At 38.6% G+C, this 19,719-nt stretch overlaps 1 protein-coding gene across 2 annotated transcripts in view; it reads right to left on the reverse strand.

Moving 5' to 3' along the window:
* Window positions 1-19,719, reverse strand: part of ctnnal1 (catenin alpha-like 1) — a 209,648-nt gene that overhangs the window by 86,768 nt on the left and 103,161 nt on the right. For both annotated transcript variants that reach the window (XM_012964197.3, NM_001102965.1), the window contains 1 exon segment: window positions 13,324-13,410. In XM_012964197.3, the coding sequence (XP_012819651.2) occupies window positions 13,324-13,410 (87 nt within the window).

The raw sequence follows: 19,719 nt of genomic DNA on the forward strand, positions 1-19,719 counted from the left end.
TGCCAGCATGTGGGAGCTACGTGATTGGCAGGCAAAGGGTAAAAATGTCCCCACTGAAAACAATGAAAGAAATATGATTGGCTTTTGGCGGCCCCGCCCACTTTTTCTAGACTGACTGTGCAAAGTTTGGGAACCCTGGCATCAAACCAATAAAATTCAATAGGTGAAATCTGATTGGCTGTTGGTGGCTCCACCCGGTTTTTCAAAAGTAAAATTGCAGTCCCCTAGTGACCAACCGTGAAAAGTTTGGGGACCCTGGTGTTAATACTGGGAGAATGGCAGCAGCTTGAATTTCCCCATTGAAAGTCAATAGGTAAACTCTGATTGGCTGTTGATGGCTCCACCCACTTTTTCTTACCTGGTGCCTAACTCTGCAACGTTTGGGGGCCCCAGCATTATTACTGTGAGAATGGCAGCAGGTTGGATTTCCTCTAAATCATTAGGTAAAATATGACTGGCTGTTCACAGTTTCACCCACTTTTGGGCATCCAGACAATCATCATATTTTCATTCAGGCTGACCCCATGACTATGTGATTCAAGTTTGGGGAGTGTAGCCTCAAAGCTGTAAGTGTGGCAGCAGTTTCAATTTCCCCATTAAAGTAAATGGGTGAAATTTGATTGGCTGTTGTTGGCCCCTCCCACTTTTGGGGTCATCCAACAAATGTCGCAGTTTCATTCAGGGTGACCCCATTATTATGTTTTTTTAGGTTAGGGGGCTGTAGCTTCAAATCTGTAAGTGTGGCAGCAGTTCGAAAATCTTCCCTGTCAAAGTCAATGGGAAAAGACGGGGGGCGGGATCGCTTAGAAAAGCACAAGCAAACTGCTCCGCTATAGGGCGAAGAAGTGTGGAGAGTTTGGGTGTTGTACCTCTAAAACTGTAGGAGGAGTAGCGTTAGCTAAGAATAAGAAGAAGAAGAAGCGGAAGAATAAGCCAAAGTCGAAGAACAGTTTTCAACCCAACATAACAAGGAGAATGAAAGCCTTAGATAAAATGCACCAATGCACTATTCCTGTACATTCATCCCCCTACCTAAACCACACCAGTTTGCACCAAGAATACTTCCCCCTTTACCTTGACTATGTCATAAAGAAGAGTGGCACACCAGCACATGCAGCTAACTCTTTTCTAAAAAGTGAATGCAGACAGGGTACAAGCTAAGTGTCAGCCAACAATTATACTAGAAGAGTTATCTGCACAAAATGGTTCCTGCAAGAAAACGGCTTTTAGAGACGTTCTCACTATGGAGAACTTTTTTTGAGTGATTTGTTCACATGGGCACTATTAAACAGCCTTTTAAACTTGACATTTATATTGTGCTGCAGGTTTACAAAATCTCCAGGTTATTAACAAAGCCATAAAAAAAATGTATATACTTACACTAAACACTAAGCACCTTGGCAGTAAGCAATGACAAATATTTGCATTTATTGTATTACTTGCAGAAGGCTTAATTATGCTAATCTCTGATTTGGTGTAATTTTATAAAAGGCAACACGGGCAATGTAATTGCGGGTGCAACATTTGTTTGCTTGTAGACCTTTTTGATACTTGCTTTATGGTAGCCATAGACGATATCTTTCATTACATTACCACCAAGGGGGTGTGGGGTGTGTGTGTTTGTGTGTGTGTGTGTGTGTGCGTGTGAACATTAAGGTTGAACTTGGACCTATGTCTTTTCTCAATCTAACTTACTATGTTATAACCACTGATATTTTAACAACTGTAATGCAACATTGGTTGAGTGATATTAAAACTATGCTTTCGAACAATGCAGGTCTCTATTAAAATACATTGCATAAACCACCAGTACAGTAGCTGATGGGGCAGGGAAGAGGAACTCCAAAATCCACCAGTGGGAATAGACTGTTCCTTTAACACCAGTAGCAGCATATTCCATGTTTCCTGCTGCTCAGGAATTGAATTGGCTCAGGACACAATAACCTGGCTTGAAAGGAATCTGGCTTCCATGCTTTTCAAATGTGTTAGGCATATGAGTCACTACTTCTTAACTTCAAATTCCAGGAATTCAACTACATAATCCATTTCAGTATTGGCAGAAAGGCAAATTGATTCTATGGCCTTTCTGTCACAGATAAAAATTAGGTTTTAACTTCCTTTTATATTCACGTTCTAATGTCAGAGCACTGCTGTTAACAGGGAAATAGCTATTTAAGCTGACTACATCAACAGCCAGAGTAACATGAAAGCAATCAAAAGGCAATGATGTGCAACTGTATGTGTATGTTCCAGTTCTTACTTATGATGGGATAGACACTTCTGTTTCTCAGGTTCACTGGCCTACATTCATTCCATGAGTCATGTGCCTAATGAGCAGCCCTTGTTTCCCCTTTCCAGCTAGCAGACCAAAATACATTTCCAGTGAATGCAAAGCAAGATTTATTTTGAGCATTAAAGCAGAGCACACACTAAAGTATCTACTTCTGTTCAGAGAATCTCTGTTTCACTCTTGCAGACTGCAGCTTTTTAATTTGTCATGTAAAATCTGCCCCAGGCTTCTTTAATTAAAGGAAAAGCTAATTCAGATTCCAACTTTCTTTTTTTTTTTTTTTAGAACTACAACACCCGTTATACTTCATAAGCCAAAACTTGTTAGCTAATAATGGTGGTGTTAAACAAAATCTGTAAGTCCTCAAGGTAGACAGCCCTGAGTTAAATAATAGCTTTAGGTAAGATCAGACTATCCTTAATGCTATTAAGAGTGTCAGTATATTTCACCACAAGTAGTAATAAATCAAGCAAAATAAGTTAGCTTAGTCCCCCACTGCTCAACATGCACAACTAGAAATCCAGTTGACCATGGGAACCTTTCTCAAGTACATATAATCTTTCTCAGGTTCACACACTCATAACAAGCCTTTCAATATCCCCTTCTTTAGCCAATTCCCTTAACAGAAATCAGGATGGATATCACCTAATATCCAAGGGGGGCACTGTATTTTGACACAGGGTAAGGAGGGAGTAAGAAATAACAAATTTATACTTACGTAAATTCCTTTTCCCTTAGTCCCGAAGGCAGCACTTACTTAGAGATGTCGTCCACCTGGTAGGAAAACACCACCCCCCCAATTTATTACTCCACCCCCTCATCTCCTATAAGTTCCTCTGTTCCCCTCTAGCCCTCAGTGATTTCTCAAGCAATAAGACACATACACAATGCTGCTAGAATATTTACTGTAAGGGAGGGATATTGTGCTGCCTTTGGGACTGAGGGAAAAGGAATTTACGTAAGTATAAATTCGTTATTTCCCTCATGTCCCTTGGCAGCACTTACTTAGAGAGAGTTGAGTAGCAGTACATCAAGGGGGGGTATTTTTACAAACAGAATAAAGCACTGAATTAGCAAACGCCACTTCCCCAGGGGTACCTACGTTTAGTTGGTAGTGCTCTGCAAATGTTCTGAAACTTGCCCACGAAGCTGTTCTACATATCTGGTCCATTGACATGCTTCCAACTTCTGCCTGTGAGGCTGACACTGCCCTGGTAGAATGTGCCTTGAGATTTGGAGGTACTGGCTTCCCTGAAGCAGAATAGGCTAAGGAAATTGCCTGTTTTATCCATCTGGAAATGGAAGATTTTGAAGCACGTTTCCCCTTGTTTTTTCTCCAAAAGGAAAGGAAAAGGTTATGAGATACACGAAAAGGTTTTACCCTGTTTAAAGGAACAGTAACATAAAAAAATTAAAGTGTTTTAAAGTAATTAAAATATAATGTGCTGTTGCTCTGCAAAAAACTGGTGTTTTTGCTACAGAAAAGCTACTATATAAATAAGCTGCTGTGTAGCCACGGGGCAGCCATTCAAGCTGGAAAAAAGGAGAAAAGGCACAGGTTACATAGCAGATAACTAGTAACTAGATAAGCCCCATATAATGGGGGTTTATCTGTAATCTGCTAAGTAACCTGTGCCTTTTCTCCTTTGAATGGCTGCCCCCATGGCTACACAGCAGCTTATTATATAAACTATAGCAGTCTTTCTGAGGCAAACACACCAGTTGTAGCAATGCAGGGCAGCATTACATTATATTGTTATTACTTTTATACACTTTCATTTTTTGGTGTTACTGTTCCTTTAAATAGAGCAAAACACATCTTCTGGCATCCAGCAAGTGTAGCTTTTTCTCCACCTTATTTTTTGGTTCTGCAAAAAAGGCTGGAAGAATTACTTCGAAGTTTCTATGAAAATTGGATGAGACTTTAGGTCTGAACAAGGGATCTGCTTTGAGGATGATCCTGTCTGGAAAAATCTGTAGACACGAATCTTTACATGATAAAGCTTGAAGTTCTCCTATGCGTCTGGCTGAACAAATTGCCACCAGAAATATTGTTTTAATGGACAGGTGATACAAGGAAGCTTCTTCCAAAGGTTCAAAAGGAACATTTTGTAAGGCTCTTAACACAATGTCTAAATCCCAATTTGAGGTTAGGTTATTTGTCTTAGGTCTAATATTTCCAACAGCCCTGACAAATCTTTTGATCAATGGATGCTCTGCTAAGGATATGTTCTTGAAAGCTGATAAGGCCGCAATGTGAACCTTAAGTGTATTCGGAGCTAATTTTTTCCTAAAACCATCATGTAGAAAATCTAAAATGATTGACACTGGAACATCTTCTGGAGTTAGTTTCTTATCTAAGCACCACTTTCTGAAACAAGACCAAATTCTTTGGTAAATTTTATTTGTAATTTCTTTCCTGCTATGCAACAGGACTTCAATGACTGGTGAGGATATTCCTTGTGCTCTCATAACATCCCTTTCAGTCTCCATGCTGTGAGCTGCAAAGCTGCAGGGTTTGGATGAAAAATTGGTCCCTGGTATAAGAGATTTTCCTTCACTGGAAGGAGCCAAGGAGGACTGATAGAGAGTTGGAGGAGGCTGGAGTACCAACTCCTTCTGGGCCAGGCAGGAGCAATTAGAATAACTTCTGTTGAGCAAAGTGCAATTTTCTTGATCACTCTTGCTAGCATAGGGATTGGTGGAAAGACATATGCTAGGGTGAAATCCCAGGATTGGGCTAGTGCATCCACTGCTTCCTCGCCTTGACCTGCTGTAAGGGAGAAAAACTTTTGATGCTCTGCATTGTACCTTGAGGCCATGAGGTCTATTACTGGAAAACCCCAAATTTTGCAAATCTGAAGAAATGTTTCTTGATCCAAGCTCCACTCTCCGGGAAGTATCAACCTGCGACATAAAAAGTCTGCTCGGATATTGCTGTGACCAGAAATATGACGTGCTAGTATACTTTTTAGATTTTTTTCTCCCCAGCACATGATCTTTTTGACTCTCATTCCCAGGTCTTTGCTTCTTGAGCCTCCTTGGTGATTTATGTAATAGGCTGTTGCCACATTGTCTGTATGTATTAAAACATTTTGGCCTTTTATAATAGTTTTGAAGGCAAGCAGGGCTCTCCATACTGCTTCCAACTCTAGGGAGTTTGCTGCCTGATGGCCAATACCTTTTTCCCAGATTCCCTGCTTCACCAAATTTCCTAAGTGGGCTCCCCAACCTTTGCCACTTGCATCTGTTGTGATGACTAGGGGAGGAACTGGAAACAGGGATGAGCCTTTTGAAAGATTTCTTGGCTGTACCCACCAAGTGAGGGATTTCTTTATTTCCAGTGGAGTTTTCTTCCAAGTGATGCTTTTTGATGGTCCCAAACTAAATTTATGTATCTTTGCAGATCTTTCATATGGCCACGCCCCCATGGGACTGCTTCTAATACTGCTGAAAAAAGACCCAAAATTTCTAGACCTTGTTTTATTGAAGAAAATTTTCTGTCTTGAATCTTGCGCACTCTGTCTCTGATTTTTAGCTTTTTTTTCTGGAGGGAGAAAAATTCTTCCTTCTTCTGTGTTCCATAACATTCCTAAAAATTTTATTTCTTTTGCAGGATTTAGATTGGATTTTCCCCAATTTATTAACCAGCCCAGTGACTGAAAAACATTTATTGTTCTGAATAAATTTCCTTGTAACACCAAATCGGTTTCCGCTTTTAGTAGGCAATCGTCCAGATAAGGAATAATAGCAATACCATGAGTTCTTAGGTATGCTGCAACTACTACCATTACCTTTGTAAAGACCCTTGGTGCACTCGATATTCCAAACGGCAGGGCTGTGAATTGTAGATGTTCTGTTCCTGCTGGTCTTTTTATGGCTACCCTTAGGAATTTTTGGCGACATTCCCTTATGGGAATATGAAGGTAAGCGTCTTGTAAATCTATAGTGCACATTACTTCTCCTTTGCGAAGCGCTAACAGGGTGGATCTTATTGACTCCATTTTGAACTTCTTTTTGAATATAAATTGGTTTAAATATCTTAGATCTATAATGGTTCTGTATTTTCCATTCGGTTTTGGTACCAGGAAGATTGGGGAATAAACTCCTCTGAATTTTTCTCTTTGGGGTACTTGAATCAATACTTCCATTTCTTTGAATTCTTGGATTGCTAATTCCATAGCTTGTCTTGCAACCTTCTGTTTTGGTAAACAAGTTTCTATAAATCTTTCTGGAGGAAGGCCATTGAATTCTATTGAATATCCTAGGTTTATTAATTGTAACACCCATTCGTCTGAGGTGATTTTTTCCCATTCCTGAGTGAACCACCTCAATCTTCCTCCAACTGGCCAGGCGTCATGCTGAGAAAGGTTTTTGATTGAAATTTGGACGGCCCCTTCCTCTTGAGGGTCTTCCTCTGGATTGGCTAAAATTTCTATCTCTTGATGTTTTGCCACTCCTCCAGTCCTGTCTATATTTGTAAGAGGTTCTGAAACCCCCGAAAGGAAGGTCGCTTGTATAGTCTCTTGTCTTGAGGTAGACTTCTCACCTTATCATCAGACTTCTTTTCCACTAGAAGCTCCAGCTGGGAACCAAATAGTTTTTCTCCCTCAAAGGGTAGATTAAGCAGATGATTTTTGGAAGCTGTATCTGCCACCCATGGTTTGAGCCATAGAGCCCTTCTCGCTGAGGTAGCAAAAGCTGTAGTTTTAGCCAGTATATCCACTGAGGATAAAGTGGCTTCTGTCAAAAAATCGGAGGCTGAGATCACCATAGGCAAATCTGCTAAAAGATTTTCTCTTGGGACTCCTTACTTTAAGGCTTTCTCTAGTTGCAGGACCCAGACCTTAAGGGATCTTGCCACTGAAGCTGCTGCTATTGCTGGCTTGAAACCTGCTGCTGCTGCCAGATAGGTTTTCCTTAGGGCCCCCTCTGCCTTTCTATCCATGGCGTCCTTGAGACCAGTACTGTCTTCTAACGGTAAAGTTGTTCTTTTGACAGTCTGGGCTACCGGAGGATCAAGTTTTGGAGGTACATCCCAAAATTTAGTGTCTTCCACATCAAAAGGAAAAAGAGAGTAAAATTTATTTTGCGGGGCCCATTTCTTATCTAATACAGACCACTGACTTTTAATTTTGTTCTTAATAGCCTCATCCACTGGAAAAGATGGTTTACACTTACTTATGTTCGCAAACAACTTGCTTGATTTTTTAGGGGGCTCTGAAGAATCTTCTAACCCCATTGTATCTCTGACAGCTGCAATTAGGTCCCCTATATCATCAACAGGAAAAAAATCTTCAGATTCTGAAAATTCTCCTTCCTCTGACTCAGATTCATATTTCAACTTTGAGGTACCTTCCCCAAATGATGTATCACACGAGAAATCCTCATAAAAGGGACTGTCAGTTTGCAAAACATCTTTATTTGGCTTCTGTTGCTTAAAAGACTCAAAAGCCTGCATCATGGCTCCCTTCATCCAGGACACTAGTCCTTCAGCCCCCTCTGGGGAATTAACAGGGTTTTTAAGTTTCCCTTTACATGTACTGCACAATTTTTCACCTTCTATAGGGTTACATTTTATATCACACCCAAAACAAGATATGGAGGTCGGTTTCTTTATTTCCTTTTTCCCTTTAGGGGATTCAGATAAATTTTCTTTAGTTTTAGCCTTCTCTTTAGTCTTTCCCTTTTCCTTTTCCAAAGCAGTGTCAGCCATTGCTGAAACAACATAAAACAGAAACGACCCCCTGTCACAAGCAGAACTAAAATGCAGCTTTAGTGAAAGAAAAAACATCCATAGATGCTTACTTACTGGCAGAGTTGGAACGCTATGCACAGGACCAGCGCGAGCCACCAGCAGTACCCCTGGGAGCGGCAACAAGCCGCCATGCTAGCTGGTTTAAAAAGGCATCCCTTTCTCTGGATATGACGCGGAGTCTGCGTTCCAACGCCTGCATGCGTTCCACTGGCGCCGCTGATGATGTCATCGCGCCTTCACCTGCTGTACACGGAGGAGCGCCGCGGCCGCCAGCTACACAACACAGGAGGCACAATCATCTGATAGGCGACCTGGTTATAGCCCTGTTTACTACAGGGAATGCGTAAGGGTAAGTCCACCACCACGCAGGGGGCACAAACATCTGTAAGGCGCCCTGGTCATACGCATCTCTGGAGGCACATTCATCTGAAAGGCGCCCAGGCAAAAGCAAAAAAAAACATATGGTGTAATCCTTCCGGTAGAAAAAAAACACTGAGGGCTAGAGGGGAACAGAGGAACTTATAGGAGATGAGGGGGTGTTTTCCTACCAGGTGGACGACATCTCTAAGTAAGTGCTGCCAAGGGACGTGAGGGAAATCTAGAATTATAAAGGCATAGCAATAGCAAAAACAACCCTCTTTATTCCCACATGATGCCTTACACATTTGCAGGACATTTAAAGAGTAACCGTCATAACATATGTAACATATGTATAATTATATTACCGCTGTAATGGCTGGCTTTCTATATAGGTGTTACTAAGGAATATTATACTGCCTGTCTAGTTTGTTTGCTAATCATCTATAAGGCTGATGCCACACCAGGCGTAGGGCTGATTTTTTCGGCAAGCGGAAAAACGCTTGCCGAAAATTCAGCCCTATGCCTGCTACTTGTGCCTGCACCCGAATGAATGGGATACGCTTGGGTGCAGGCACATGTAGCCGATATACGCATGAAAACGCGAGACTTTGCATTCTCTCGCGTTTTCATGCGTATATCGGCTACATGTGCCTGCACCCAAGCGTATCCCATTCATTCGGGTGCAGGCACAAGTAGCAGGCGTAGGGCTGAATTTTCGGCAAGCGTTTTTCCGCTTGCCGAAAAAATCAGCCCTACGCCTGGTGTGGCATCAGCCTTACATGGGGGACATGGCCTGATATCACTGGGTAGCATGAAGGGAAATAAAGGCATAGGTGTAGAGAAGGTACTGAAATAGAGCAAGCAGTGGAATGGCACACAAGCTCTGCTTACCTTGCTTACAGCCCATAAAAAGATAGAACATGACTATGTATAACATATGCATTTTCCCTGTACAAGTAATTTTGTTTTTAGCTTAAAGGAACAGCAGTGTAAAAATGAAACTGGGTAAAATTGATAGACTGCACAAAATAAATAATATTTACAATATAGTTAGGCAAAAATTTAATCTATAAAGCCTGGAGTGAGCAGATGTCTAACATAATAGCCAGAACAAACTACTTCCTGCTTTCAGCTTAGTTACCAAGTGACTTTGGGGGGGGGGGGGCTACATGGGACATAACTGTTCAGTTAGTCTGTGAGCATACAGGTCAGATTCAAATGCAAACTAACTGAACAGTTATGTCCCATGTGGACCCCCTTAAGTCGCTGATTGGTTACTGACTGCTAAAAGCTTAGACAGCTGTAAAGGAGGAAGCAGTTTTAGGCATCTTGAAAAACATTTCAAAAACTTTTTTTATTTTACCCAGTTTAATTTTTACACTGAACTGCTCCTTTAAGGGGCTGTTAAAATTAAAAACATTACCAGCATTACTCCAAAGACAAAAGCAGGCAAAAAAAAGGTTCTGAGATAAAGGTTTTTTTTTTTTTTTATTGCAAGATGATTTTCCAAAAATGTGCACCCAAATTGCCAAAAACTTTTTTGAACATTTTGTGCTCTTTCATTTTAGGGTCATACTAACATAAGCTTGAATTAGTGTACAGTTCCACTCGTTCTTGCTATGAATGTTAACATTTTTAAAATAGAAATTATACCACACATTGACAGGATACCAAAGATATGTGACTTAAAAAAATAAATAAATAATAAATTATTACAAACAAAAAACATTTTTTTGTGCTGCAAAAGGTAAAACAAAAAGGGTCATGTATTTTAAGCTGGGGTGGAGGTGTTAGAGCACTTAGGCGTGCTTCATACAATTTTTTTTCTGATATACAAACCTGTGTCTCAACCCTTTCTCCTTGTAGATTTCATGCTCTTTTGGGCAGGACCCTCTTCACCTCTTATATCGGCTATTGGTTGTTTTATATGTTACTCTGTATTTCCAATGTATGAATCCCACTCATTGTACAGTGCTGCGGAATATGTTGGTTTTATAAATAAATGTTAATATTAAATAATAATAGTGTATGAAGCCATCAGGTTGGGATGTTTTTCTACATTTTTTCTTTCTCAAGCTGCACAGTTGCACATGAAATATCTTATCAAGTATGCTGACATATGCCATTTAGAACAGTGATGATTGCCAGTTTGACAAGCTGTTTATCTGTGTACCACAGCTGTTAATATTTTGACATCCTTTTCCCTGGTTTTATATTTATTTGCATATACTCTAGGATAATATATTGCAGAATGTATAAGCATATTGTAAGTAATCAAGGAGTTCCATAATCATTATAAGGTATGAGTGCTTTTAGACAAGTTGTGGAACTTCTAATATCCTCATATTTTACAACAAGTACATTATTTATTATAATACAGGTTTCACATACATGAGTCATATGACAGAAATGAATAAGCTCTGTTTATAAGGATATAATTTACAGGATATTCATGGCTCTCATGTATTATATTATTATTACAAATTAACCTACACCTAACACATGAACTTGCATTACAACAAACATATTGCAACTCTATGTTAAACTGAATAAAATTTCATAATTAAACTTCCGTCCAATTGATGTGTTGTACTTGCTTTTAACACTAATATTCTAATGTCATGCATTGCTGACCAGCATAAAATGCCAGGCAATGATTGCACTTTCATGTTTATAAAGCCAGTATTCCAAAAAAAACTAGTATTCAAAAAAAGCCAGTTGAAATTTCACTAGAATACATACACACTATAAAAAGTATTGATTCATAGCAGTGTACATTTCATTACAACTTGGAGGTTAAATATGAATTATATATCTGGAAGGATCGTGTTGCATGACATCTAGAGACCGGATGTCTGTGTTCTAATTTTGGCAATGTGACTAGTGTCTATTTGACCTTGGCAGTGCTATACTATACACTGTGTGATCTCACCTTACCTGACTGTAAAAACTCATTGGTAAAAACTAAAGGATTTCCATGAAGACATTTGCACAAATATAACCCTTTCAGCAGTAAAGCATGGGGGAACAATTTCTAAAACTATAGGACTTGTGCATTAAAGTGTGCACAGTATGAAAGCGGCATTCCTACCATATAGCAGAGCCATGGCAGGGGTCTGCTGTATGGTTTCAGCTCCTTTTTCACCTGAAGCGAGCACATGGGGTGGGGGGAGGGGGTGGAAGCAGGCAGCTAAGGGCAAACATTTTTTTTGCAGGGTGCCGATTCCCTAACTTTATGCAACTAAAACTTGGTACAAGTTGTACATCTTTAAGTCCTTTAGTTGTAGATTATTAAAATGAACTTACCTTTACTTCATGGTCAAATTGGCACTAGGACTTGGTAATGATAAATGCAATAGGCAAAACTGCATTCTGTAGGCAATTTTACGGCCTCAATTCTGTGCCAATTTTAACATTTAGTGATCATAAATGAGCCCCTTCACTTTCCCAATCCCAATTGTATGGAACAATTCACAAAGACAATGCTTAAGCAATCAATGAAAATGATAAATACAAAAAGTAAATCTGGCCATAAACTGCCAGACCTCATCAAACAAAAGTATCTGGGTCCAATTTGGTTACTCATATCTGTGACCAAATCAGGTTGATCCAATTGTTGGCCCATTGGTTAAAGACCAGATAATACAGTGGAACTTTACGCTGATGCGGTCTTTGTTAGATGGCAAAATCAAAAACAGGCAGGCCCATGGGTGGGTCCATTACAAGACAGCAGCTTTTAATGTCCCAGTACATCCACCATAACAGGTACATGAAGTCTGCCTCAGACAGACATGTTATGCAGAATAAATAAACACGACTCCATTACAATTATTCTAAAGTGCATTTGGATATGATGCACCAGCCAAATAAAAACTATATGTGGTTTCATCCATGCGTTTTCTCCACAATCTCCATAAGGTTACATTATAAAATATATGAAATTATTATTAATGTGTTTATAAAGTGCCAATATACAGTGCTGTACAGAGGGGCATGTGCACACCAAACAGTCAAATTACATACAAACACTAGCTGATACAGAAGGTAAAGAGGGCTCAGCTCAACAGAGACTCCAATCTTGTAATTTCCTTTATTGTAATGCCAACATTCCTTACTTATATTGTACCTATTAGTCTACATCAATTGCTAGAAACAAACTAATTGTTATAGAATAAACTTTCACTGGTCTCTAAATATTTGCAAAGATGTACTGGCACTGCAGGAGTAAACCAAAGACTTACTCTAGCATTACAAAAGGTCAGCCTGTATTGGGCAGCACTCTCTCTGTGGCATTGGAACAACATGTTGGCAAGATGAAAAGGCAGTTAATGTTACAAACGAAAAACAATTCTGATACTTAGTTTATTAAAAACATCCAGATGCTTTTACACAGTGGGGCCTTTCTTCAAGAAGAAAATTATTAAAAAAAAAAAAAAAAAAGTAACAATGCTACGGAGAGCAGAAGAGATCTTATCCTCTCTCCCCCCATATGAGTGTACTCCATATTACATTATTAATATGTGGGTTTCGGCATTATTATTTTTACAAGACTCTAATTATAAGGTTGTCTGATATCTCTTTATTTCTATCACAGCAACAAAGCAAACTAAATGTCATATTTAACATTGTTTAACAGAGCTATATAGGGTTTCTGTGATGTTTTTAAATTAAACAATAAAAAAGATTCATCTAAACTGCAGAACATCTTGGGAAATCACCGGTCTCGCTCTATCTTTATCTTTCTGCCCTCAATTATTACACCAGGTGCTACTATCTACAGTAAATAATGAATCAAAAACTGCTTAACCAGTTGTTGAACCAACTTTAAGACTACCCCCATATGAAATAAAAGGCACAAAAGTCTGCCCATGTGCTGTGACCACCAAATAACATTAACCTTTTCTTTTTCACTTACTTCTCGTTTCAGCTCTGTAATACACTGACACATCTTCAGAATAGCCAGTTCCAAATCTTCCATAATATCCTTTGTTTTTTGTGCTTGCTGTAAAGAAAAAATAGCCAGATTAACTGTGCAGTCAATTATATTCAAAATTAAATTATGTTGCTAATTCTATAAATAAAAGAGAATTAATTCAATCTTTCTTAGCAGAGATTGGCTTAAAAGAGAAGGAAGGGGTGTAATCACTGTGCTTCTTCCATTGGTAAATGTCAATAAACAGCACATGATATTTGGGTGCCAGTGCAGTAAAAAAGCAAGCATAGCAATAGGTAGTGGGGGCACCCACAGGAATTTTTCACACAGAAGCAACATATGAAGAAAATGAGGTTCTTTATTCAGTCCAACATTTCAGTTCCTGATTGGAACTTTCGTCAGGGACACCAACACAATAGTGTAATATAGATGCTTAATGCTTAGGCAACCAGCACAAGATACCAAAGTTTAAAAAACCCTGTTTATTTTTTTTAAACAAATCATGCAAGTACTGTACTTTTTCCATTGGTAATGGTATACCACCAAGTTGAATAAAAGCACCATTTTTTTTTTGTATACAACCATTATTACTACTGCGTGTTCATAGTTTATAGGGGATCCAGGTAAAGCAACATTGCCATTTGCACCCCTCATTTAGAGGGTTATTTTATGCCATCAGCCCTGACAATCATGGGGTATCCCTTGCCCTACACAGGGCATATTGAGAAGGAAGGGGGGTGTATGTAGGGGCCCGCCTGCTGCCGCTGCTTCTATAGCATCATGTCCATTTTCGAGCAAAAGTGCCCCCCACAGGTATAGCCCATGATTGTCTTTGGCAGAGCTGATGGCATAAAATAACCCCCTACGTGAGGGGCGCAAATGGCAATGCCGCTTTACCTGGATCCCTTTAAAATATGAGCTTGCAGAAGTAATAATGGTTGTATACTCTAAGGCACGTTGGCACTGACATCTGACTAATGTGAGTTGGCCAAGGTGTGCGATGCAAGTGCTAACCTCTCAGCCACCCTAAAGGTGCTCTTCCTAACTGGGTCCTATGAGATGCGGCAAACACACAGCGATTGGCGATGCATACGGATGCTACATGCCCACTCACCTCTGGGGGTGCTTGCCTAGCAATGGTGGGGAGACCCTGAATGCTACGTTCATATACACAGGGATCTTGGGGTACTATATCATGCATGATCCATCCGTGGACAGTCGGTTATAGGGGATTTTACCACGCATATAGGTTTTACCGGGTAATCTATATTTTCGCAAAACCATGATGAGCTGAGACATAAGGTATGTGTATTCTGTTGGCTATATCTTCACAAACTCATTTCTAGCACTCTTTCTTTTAAATTTCTATTTTGATTTACCTGTAATGTTTGATTTCTAAATTTAGGCTTTTAAGAGTCTGTATTACACTATGGTGTTGGTGTTCCTGACAAAAGTTCCAATCAGAAACTGAAACGTTGGACTGAATAAAGAACCTAATTTTCTTCATATGTCGCTCCTGTATGAAAAATTCCTGTGAGTGCTGTGACTATATATGTATATGTATGTATGTATATATATATGTATGTATATATATATGTATATATGTAGCTGACGAAAGCTCCTGTGTGGAGCTGAAACGTTGGTCACAATAAACCTTTATTCCATTTTTTTGATCCTGTGACTCCTTTGTGAAAATCCTGTGTGCGCCATCACTCCAGCCTGTATATATAATATATATATAATATATATATATATATATATATACATACATACACACACAAAGGATGGCACACCGCTACATAACATACCTCGGGTGCTCGGTAAAGGGTTCCAATAGTATAAAAAAAGACCAGCAACTCCGGGATTTCTTGTGAAAAATCAAAACATATTTTCAAAGTAGTTTTTATTTTTCACAAGAAATCCCGGAGTTGCTGGTCTTTTTTATACTATTATATATATATATATTAATGAATCCTTACTGGATGCAAAACAATCTTATTGGGTTTAATTAATGTTTTATTGATTTTTTTTTTAGTAGACTTAAGGTATAGAGATCCAAATAACGGAAAGATCCCTTATCGGGAATTCCCGAACATTCTGGATAATGAGTCTGATATCTGTATGTATATACATATATATAATTCATAAATATACAAGGTGCCATGTCTTTTTTTTTGTTTTTTTCTAACTTACTTTTATTAGTTTTTACAATGCATGTAAACCATAATAATTACACTACTTATTTTATCAATAGCACCACTGAGAAAGGAAATACACAGTAACTTTATAAATACAATTTTCAGCTCCAAAAACAACAACAAAAAAAAACCAAACACATCAAACATAACTACAAATTACTATTTCCAGAACTTTGTTAGGAATTTTGTCATAGATGTTTATAACACCACTTTTGGGGATAAAACAAAATCTTGTGAATTCCAGAAGGATTGGATGGCAGAACAGGACCACCATATGTGTAACATATCTCTATTTCCTTGTTACATCTCCAACAAGCATTAACAGTTCCTGGATAGATCTGTGATCATTTTAAGGGGGTTAGGTACCAATTGTATAAAATTTTGTAAACGTTCTCTTGGTATGTTATACATTTCATGTGGTTTTTTTTGTTTTTTTTAAAGCACAACTATATTCATTTAAATGTTGAAGGGTCTGATATTGCATCCTTAAAATATGTCAATTTCTCTTTATTTATTTTCAGTTTGTTGCAGGTTCCAGTCTTGCTTACAGCCCTTTCTGTGTTGTTAAGTCCTAATTAGCAGAAGCATGTGGGCAGGCTACAATTATTAATGCGTTTACTTCACAACCACATTCTGTGTGTGAAGTAGCCATTAACACACATAAAAAGTGCAAGGAATTAGTCAAGTAGCAGCTGCTAAAGGGAAACTGCCCATTAAAATAGGTTTTGCTAAATACAGTCTTGCTCTTATGTTTAACTTTTAACGCATTTATGGAAATTGATCTTCAACTCTGTTCAGCACAGTTTTTATACAGGAAAATCAAATCAAAAGCATTAGTAAAATCCTGTTATTGTTATTTACAACCCTTATGACTATATAATAAGGTATGTTTATGCTAAATTAAAGAGCAAGGTTTAACCCTTTCACTGCCAGCCGTTTTGGACAAAAGTGGAACTTCTACTGCCAGACAGTTTTTGAACATTTTGCACTGTTTCACTTTAGGGGTCTTTCCTCGGGGGGACTTTTAGTTTACCCAGGAAAACAATATATTGTTTTTTACAGGACAAACTAAGCTTTCAAAATATGGTAGAATTTTGGTATTATTTTATGCACAAAAATACAACTGATTTGGAAAGTCCCATGTCTCCTGAACGTGCCAATACCAAATATATATAGTTTTATGGAGATTTCTCACTTGTATAGGTCAAAAACTTCCAGCAGTACACTGCCAAATTTCCCTAGCACTGCTTCACGAAGCTGCATACTTTAGATTTCAAGGCCAAAACTTCCACTAACAGAAGGTTTATCCCAAAAAATTACACATTTCTGGAAAGAACAGATTCTGGGGAATCCAGAATAGGCACAATTGTCGGTCTACTCCAAACTATCAAGTCACAATGCTTTCCTAAAATTATAGGTTTTTATCAAAATTTGTGAAGTTTTTAAAAAATCGCTTCAAAAGCCAGTCTATAGTATCTTTTCTCCTACAGGTCATAAAGTAACCAAATAAAACACCCTAAATATGAATGCCAGGGGTCCACTGAACAGTTTGTTGCCCAATATGTATAGGTTTACCTAAGTATGTGGCATGTAGGGGCCCAAAGTGAACATACCCCATATGATCAATCATTTCTGTCATTTCAGCTCCTGCAAAATCAACACATTTGCATCATTATACGTGGGATAAAGCTAGTAAAAAGTACACTCACCCCAGAAAGTCATATATTTTTGGAAAGTACACATTCCCCTGAATTCAAAATGGGTACCCATGTCTATCTACTCCAAAGTACCAAGCTGCAAAGCTTTCCTAAAGCTGGCAATTTTGATGAAATTTCCAAAAATCCCTTCAAAGCTTCCAGTTTCCAGCACTTTATCTCCCACATAGCATTAGGTACCAATATGCCAGGGGTCCACTGAACAGTTTGATGCCCAATATGTATAGGTTTACCCAAATATGTGGCATGTAGGGGCCCCAATGGGAACATACCCCCATATGTACTGTCATTTCAGCTCCAGCAAAATCAACACATTTACATCCTTTATGTAGGATAATGCTAAAAAAAAGTTTGATGTCCAATATGTATAGGTTTACCTAAGTATGTGGTATGTAGGGGCCCCAATGGGAACATACCCCTATCTTAAATGGGTACCCATGTCTTTCTACTCCAAAGTACCAAGCCACAAAGCATTTCTAAAGTTAGCAATTTTGATGACATTTTTCAAAAATCCGCTCAAAGCTTCCACTTTGCAGCATCTTATCTCCCACATAGCATTAGGTACCAAGATAAAACACCCTGAATTTGAATGCCAGGGGTCCACTGAACAGTTTGATGCCCAATATGTATAGGTTTACCCAAATATGTGGCATGTAGGGGTCCCAATGGGAACATACCCCCATATGATCTGTCATTTCAGCTCCAGCAAAACCAACACATTTACATCCTTTATGTAGGATAATGCTACAAAAAAGTACGCTCACCCCAGAAATCCATATATTTTTGGAAAGTACACTTTCCCCCGAATCTAAAATGGGTACCCATGTCTTTCTACTCCAAAGTACCAAGCCACAAGCTTTCCTAAGTTTGCCGATTTTTATGATATTTCAGAAAATCGCCTAAAAATGTTGAAGTTTGCCGCATTTATCTCACACAATTTCTTGCGTACAAAGGCAAATCACCACAAATAGGAACACCTAAGGTCTACTGAACAGTTTGATGCCCAATATGCATAGATATACCAAAGTCTGTGGTATTTACTGACCCCAAAAGCGCATATGGATTTCTCGCCTGCAAACCCAGCTTTTGCATACAGAGCCCCCTGTCAGCGTATTATGTGCTGTAACACCCCCAAACTATACAGAAAAATCCAGAAAACCATATATTTTTGTAAAGTACACATTTTGATGAATTCAAAATAGGTAAAGTTATTTTTGTACAACAAAGTTACACCTGGCAAAGCTATGCTAAAAACAGATCAGGAACACTTATACAGGGATAAAAATGCAATAAAACCACAAAAATTGTGCAAATCAGCGAAACAACAAAATAAGTCACACAAGTCTACTACTTATGTAATTAGTGGGCAGAATATCTGATCCAATAGTCACGCTGTCAAAATAAACAGTTTTTAAGGAAAATAAACTAAAAACAAGCAGTAAAATGGAAACAAAATAAATAAATAATACAAAAAACAAAGTTTGTGTATACACGTGTGTACATATGTAAAAGTAGTGTGACAGTATGTAAGTGTGTATATGAGTGTATATAAGTGTATATTAGTGTGCAAAATGAAAAAAAAAAAAAAAAAAAAAAAGAATAAAGAAAAAAAAAAGTGCTAAATTGTGTGCTGTATGTAGGTATAAATGTGTGTAAGTGAGTGTAAGTGTGTAAATACAACAAATAAACCTGTCCAGAAGATCCAGATCGCATGGATGGCCGTCTGCTGCTTGGGGGGGGGGCCCTGTGACGATCGCGTTGCAGGGCCGACATGACAGCCCCCCTGGCTCATTGCGCAGGAGGCTGTCATCACCATGCGCCATGTGCTGCTTCTGCAGAGAGAATCTTTATCTGCCAAACGACGTACGGCATACGTCATCGTCAGATAAAGCCTTTTCCTGCAACAACGTACGCCGTACGTCTTTGGCAGGGAAAGGGTTAAAAAGATATCTATCCCAGTTTGCAAAGGGGGTTAGTGTGGTGGGCCCTTAAGGTGGCGGCCCCAGTGGACACTGAAGAGCCAGTTTGACACTTTATTTTCAAATAATTTTTTCAATAAGTGTTTTTTAGTCATAAGAGTAGATTTTATTGTTAAAAAATCCATGTCAAAGTTGTGTTTTTTTTCCTGTAAAAAATCATTTTTGAAAAAAAAAAAAAAATTACAAATTGTGAAAGGAAAAAAAACACAACCTTTAGAAAATGGGCCTCTTAGTCTGAAGACATTAAATGACTAAAACCTTGCTCCATTTAACAGTCAACATGTTTAGGAAACAGAGTACCCAGAGGAAATTCCCGCAAGCACATATAATACAAAAATGTGCAGACAGTTAGGTACACTACCATTATTACTTAGGATGCTTATTAGGGAATTTTAGTGTGTTTTATGAAGGCTTGTTAATATATTGTGATGATTTACAGGTCTGATATCTTATAAAGCCTATTTACAGGACCACTTCAGGCTAAAG

This window comes from Xenopus tropicalis, chromosome 6, assembly GCF_000004195.4.
Source record: "Xenopus tropicalis strain Nigerian chromosome 6, UCB_Xtro_10.0, whole genome shotgun sequence".
Taxonomy (NCBI): Eukaryota; Metazoa; Chordata; class Amphibia; order Anura; family Pipidae; genus Xenopus; species Xenopus tropicalis.